The 6,000-nt window shown below is 41.4% G+C and overlaps 1 protein-coding gene across 1 annotated transcript in view; it reads right to left on the bottom strand.

The window, feature by feature from the left end:
- Positions 1-242: 242 nt before the first annotated feature.
- Positions 243-6,000, bottom strand: part of LOC111230130 (cingulin-like) — a 16,533-nt gene continuing 10,775 nt past the window's right edge. Inside the window, exons 11-20 of the mRNA XM_022756729.1 lie at positions 5,681-5,893; positions 5,339-5,560; positions 4,990-5,238; positions 4,674-4,844; positions 4,264-4,425; positions 3,538-3,711; positions 3,213-3,331; positions 2,678-2,786; positions 2,406-2,569; positions 243-1,787 (exon numbers count right to left, since the gene is read on the bottom strand). Of these exons, the coding sequence (XP_022612450.1) occupies positions 1,652-1,787; positions 2,406-2,569; positions 2,678-2,786; positions 3,213-3,331; positions 3,538-3,711; positions 4,264-4,425; positions 4,674-4,844; positions 4,990-5,238; positions 5,339-5,560; positions 5,681-5,893 (1,719 nt within the window). The 3' untranslated portion in view covers positions 243-1,651. The remainder of the gene's footprint in view (positions 1,788-2,405; positions 2,570-2,677; positions 2,787-3,212; positions 3,332-3,537; positions 3,712-4,263; positions 4,426-4,673; positions 4,845-4,989; positions 5,239-5,338; positions 5,561-5,680; positions 5,894-6,000) is intronic.

Below are 6,000 nucleotides of genomic sequence, written 5' to 3' on the forward strand. Positions count from 1 at the left end.
GCGAACTTCACTTTAAACTTAATTGATGAAAAGAAAGTCAGTAATGTCTGACTCCATCTGTTAAAGGGAAACGTACAATGTAATTAGGAAACTGTGTATCCTGAAATGTGGCAGAAACAAACTATGCAATAAAACATCTGATTAACATTCTGTAAATATAACAAAGAGAATACATGTAGATCAATTCAACTTGATACTTTTATTGTTTCTATATTGAAAAGCAATAGAAAAAAGATCAAATTTGTGAATTAGTTACAGTGTGAAAATTTTCCAGTCAACAATTACAGTATATACCAGCAGCTTTAATTCAACATATTTATACTCAACTGTCTAAATCTAAATCATATGTACCAGTTTCCAGTTTTGCTGGAAAGAGAAAGAGAAACATTACATTGCAACAAAATGTAATACAATTATAATTTCAACTGATTGTTCAAAGTGTTTACAAAGTCAGCTTAAGACTCAAAAAAAAATCTACAAATGTTAAATACAAACACTTTACAAAAAAAAACATTCTGATAAGAATAACAAGTCAAAAAACAAATTATTTTGCAGCAATTTTAAGGCATCGTAATGAAATGAGAGTATATATGTTTCATTGACTTAAGATAAGGGAATGCATAGACATTGTGCAGCTTCAACAAAAAAACGTTAAGTTTCTACCACACAGAGAAGATATTTGGCCACTATTTTGCTTTAAAAGTGGAAAATCACTTTAAGACTTGGCAAAGGAAAGCTGAAATTAATCTCAACCTGTGTAGTAAAGAGAGGTTTCTGTCACATTTGTGCTATTTATTACTAGTTTGGAAGCAGAATTTGTGTTCCTGCCCAAGAAAATCCATTTGAGTTGCTATTAGTGTCATATTTTGTCAAATTTTATCACTCAGAATCCCGACACTGTGTACCGTGTGACACCGAAGACTGGAAAGTGGAGTAAACTTCAGGCACAGGACAGACATATTCCATATTGAAAAATATACACAGAAATATATTTTGTTTTCAATAAACAAAATTCAGATTTCATTCAGTAAAGAATCATTTGTCATATCTAAACAATTAAATCTGGTTACTCATTAACTTTCAGAAAAACAACATAAGCGTTTAATCGTATTGCAGTTTTCAATCACTTGTGGCTATCATAATGTACTCAGTGTCAGCATTCAGTCCATTCTACCTACCTTTTGTGCATGCTACAGAATTTGTGAGTTCAGTCAGCTGACAGCTGTGCTACAGAGAAAACTACAACATATAAACTGTCAGCACCAGGAAATGATGAAAGTATTGTTTATAATTCAGTCAAAGCCTGACATAGTACCATAAGTGCTTGACTCAAGAATCTTAACCTTAAATTGGTTTGAGATGTATTGGTGGTGGTGGTGGTGTACTATGCGCATGAAATGGCGTTATTACAACTGTACCGTGGAGAACATCTGTTTACACTGTAGACTGAATTGAATTCCCTGAAATGAAGAGGATGTTTTGCTTCCTTCCATTCACTCGTGTGGAAAATCATCCCCCTACTAACTTCTACAATATGTAAATTTTCCTCCTAGATCCTTGTATCCTTCCCTCATTGTCTGTAGTGCTACGCTTGTTTTTAACTTGGCAGTGCGATATTTCCACGCCCTGGTCCTGTCCCGAAAGTTCGGCTTCAACAGGAGCTGGTCTGGAGGTTGCTCTCAGTGAGGATGGAGGTGATTGTGGACGGGTCATAAAGGCTGTCGTCATCATCCGAGCTGAGGGCTGATGAATCCAAAGCTGGGCGCATTGCTGCCTGAGTTTTCCTCCTGTAACACATCATTATCACACCATCATCATTATAATGATTACTGTCATTTTTAGCAACTGAAACGCAGTTTTTCCTTTATCAGTTGCTTTATGCGTAGGTTTTAGCGCTGGCAGGTGATCAGAGCGTTCCCTCTGCTGGTAATATAAAGGAACAACATGCATTTCCTTGCTATGAGTGGGAGCATGTCTGGAATTCAATTTCCCCTGTGGTGCATGAGTAATGTGCCGATTTAGTTAAATGAAATAGCTGTTCACATGTGGCTGATTGCTCATATGTTTTACACACATCACATTGTGAAATTCAGCACCCCAGGGAGACTGGGTGAATCTCCACCAGGTGTCTATAATTGTGTGTAACAGCTGAAGAACCTGAGTTCACTAGTAATTGCATCATTCGCATTTCAGATTAATTCATTCTGTAACATAAGAAGGCGGAGATGCTGTCTCTCTCTTACTCACTCACACACCCACATGCACGTGGGCACACTCACACACTGCTGTGATAATCAGGCTGCCAGGAAGTGTCTTGCGCAATCATTACCAAAAGCTCACAGCAAGTAACAAACTGGATGAGAAGCACAAAAAAAAAAAAATCAGAGACAAAGAAAAACGCTTACTTGAGCTCAGCTTCCAGAGCTGTGACTCTGGTCTGCAAGGCCTCTTTGAGCTCCACCTGTTCCTCCATGTCTCTCTGAGCTTTTCTTCTGAGTCCATCTATTCTTTCCAGCTCTGTCTCTCCTTCATCCACCTGCCTCTTCAGGGCCTTCACCCTCAGAGCAAGCTGCAACATAGGTTTCACCGATTACTGTGTGCGTTTTTTGTACAAAGCAGACGTTTCATTTCAGTAAATTCATCCTACTGACATACAGTAGACGGTGAATGTCTATACCTGGTCTCTCTGTTCGGTTTGTGTGTGTCTCTCCTCATCCAGCGTCATATTGAGGTCCTTAAGTTTCCTCTCAAGACGACGTTGAGATGCCAACACAGAGTTCTTCTCCCTTTTCATATATAAGAGCATTAACATGTTCATGAGTAACACTCTGCCCTTAAGGAAAAAAATTGCCATCTCATTGCCCCCATTAAGCTGCAAAGTAGTAACATGTGGAAGTCTGGTTTTGTATGTACATAACCGTATTAATATGAAGCAGAATATCTTAGTTTCAAACATTTCAAGCACAACAGTCAAATCACACCAAACTTGATGTTGCAGCCAAAAACGTAGCTTCTGTCATTTAGATTTAGCATAAGCTGTTCACAAAATATAATAAAAAACATCCTCCACCAGAGACAAACTGGGTCCATCCACCAAATCTGTTCAAAACATTTCTATATATTTTCAAAGATATTCAAAAAAGGGCAAAACATTGTGATCCAGAATGAAAATCTATTGGAGTGGAGTAAGTTTTCTTTCTGTTGCACTGTACCGTTCCTCAATTCGTAGATGTTCTTCAAGCTCTTGGATCTTGTTCTCCAGCTGGGAGACTCCTGCTGAGGAGCGAGACTGGCCCTCCATGTCAGCCACACGACTCCTCAGCTCCTTCAGCTGCCGGGACAGACACAGACAAACAGAAGTGGAGAGTCAGGGGAAGGTGAGTGTGTTAAGACTTTCACCAAAATGCTGTATTTCATAAAGTGAAGTGAAGATACATGAGTGCAGGGAGTGGAAAGTGTATTTTGGCAGACTGAGGACTTCAGTTTACTGCTGTTCACAAATGTCAGCAAACACAGATGTGACGTATGTGCACATACATGTCTCTCCATGGCGTTCTTGTCCAGCTCCAGGTCCTGTTTGGATGACCTCTCCTGCATGAGCTCAGAGCGGAGCTGATCGATCTGGTCTCTGCTCCTGGCCACCCGGTCTGTCAGCATCTCCACACTGCTTTTCTCCTCCTCCAGCTCCAACTCCATCCGCTTCAGCTTGTCCTGAAAGAGACGAGACAAGATCAACTTTCATTAGGTGCCCAGAAGGGAGACTAGATGGTGTCTATGAAAACTGAACACAAACAGGTCACACGGTATATTTCAATGCTTTTCCTTTCAAACATATTGCCTTTATAAAAGGTTGTGTGACCTGTTTATCATCTTGACCATGATGCTTTCTGCTTCTTCAACATGCCTCTGAGGCACTACCAATTTAAATATGCACATATTTGAAATCAATCATCATCTTGGGAATATAAATTGGAGAGAATTATCAAAATATCGACTCTGACAAATCATGACTTCCCGACTTTTGATAAAGACTTTTGCCAAATAGGTAGAGCATATGTGCAGGACACAAGTCTACATGCTATTCTATTAACCTTAGACGTCTGATTTACAGATGGAGGTATAATACTTGCATAAATGTGTCCATAAACCTGTACAGACTGTTATACTAACAATGTATGCAGAGCAGAACTATTAACAGCTGGGATGTCTGTAGTCATGGTTTATTCTCCCAAACCAGGAGGCGAGCAGACGCACGTATCCTACCTCCAGGATACGAATCTCCCGGGTTTTCTCGTTGTGGTTGTTTTTGCTGGCCTCTATCTCTCCCTCAAGGTGGCGCAGTCTGTTGGTGAGGAGCTCTTTATCCAGCTGGTGGTTGTCTCTCTCCTCGCATACAAGCAGGAGCTCCTTCTTGTGCCGTGACATCTAGTTAGATTTACCATAATATTAGAAACAGACACATGCCACACTGAATGTTCATCATGTGAAAAATATGTGTGCAGCTTTGCATGAATCAGTTTTGCATGAACACAATCAGTCAAGCATGCACTATGAATATTATGCGTCAAAACTATTTGATACATTCAGACCAGACCTGCTTTTCATAATAAAAACAAAAACCAGGCCAAACAGAGAAAAACATGCACACAAACACTTAAACCACAAACACACACTTCTTCCTCCAGTCTCCTTAGATTTATGTGGCTTCTATCCAGCTCCGTCTGAGCGTCGTTTCCATGACGTTGCACCTCCTGCATTTCCTTGCGTGCTCTCTCTCTCTGCTCCTCCAGCTGAACCCTGAGAGCCTGTGCCTCCTCTCTTGAGGACATGGTCAGAGACTCATACTGACAGGGAGGGAGAGGGGACAAAACACAAAACAAAGTGGATGAATATTTTGTGCTGTGTCCTCTAATGAGCATTTGGATGCTCTGGGCTGCACAGGCATCTCATCATTTGCAAAAGGTATAAGCGGGATCTCTCTTTTTTTACCTCTTTGTTGAGTTTCTCTAGAGCTCTCTCCTGCTGATGTTTGGTCTCTTCCAGCTGGTTGACGGTCTGTTTGAGTGTCTCCTTGTCTTTCTCTGTATCCTCCAGGCGCAGGCTGAGTTCACGGTTATCTTGGCTCAGTCTGGAGGCTTTTCTCTTGGCCTCATCTAGCTCAGATCTCAGGCCTCTCACCTCAGAGTGTAGGGCGAGCTCTGCCTCTGAGCTCTCTGTGGCGTTGGTCTGCAGCTGAGCCTGAGGAAACCACAAGAGGATGTCCAATTATGCTTAACTGTGTCTACTGCTATCTAACACACTAAGCTGAAGAGTGTCGTTTGTGAGGATGCAATATTACCTCTAACCGTGAGAGTTTCTCTCTCAGACGTGTGTTGGCCTCTTGCTGCTCCTGCTGGGAATCTTGGAGCGATTTCATGTCCAGCTGAGCTCTAGTGAGATGTGTTTTACTGGCCTCGAGTTCCTCTTCAGCCAGTGAGAGTTTCTCTTTGAGCTGACTAGCTTCACCACGTGCCTCACCAAGATTCTGCTCCAGCTCTGAGATTGTGGCTGGGTCTGGGAGCTATAGGCGGGAAGACAAAGGTAGGATTTAGACTAAAAATACAAGAAAGATCAGTCTAAGCAACTAGTCCTACCTATCTACCACATACACATCACCACTCTTTATTGAGATTAAACTAACCCGTTTGTTTTTCTCTTGTGCCTTGGAAATGTCATCTTTGGCCCTCTGTAATTGGTCCTTTAGCCTGTCAATCTCATACTTCAATTCTGCCTCTTGGCTCTGGTGAGATTTTTTTATGGAGATGACCTCCATGACCTTCCTGTCAAAGTCTGTCCTGTGCTTTTCCACCTCAGACTTTGCCTTCTGCAGATCAGCATTGCATCGCTGAAGTTCCTGAAACAGAAACATGAACAATTTGATGGTGAAATGTTTCTTATTCACCTGTGCATCAGTTATCATGTAAAGCTCTGTGTGTGTGTGTGTGTGTGTGTGTGTGTGTG

This window comes from Seriola dumerili, unplaced genomic scaffold (genome assembly GCF_002260705.1).
Source record: "Seriola dumerili isolate Sdu_G_001 unplaced genomic scaffold, Sdu_1.0 BDQW01000258.1, whole genome shotgun sequence".
NCBI classification, from domain to species: Eukaryota; Metazoa; Chordata; class Actinopteri; order Carangiformes; family Carangidae; genus Seriola; species Seriola dumerili.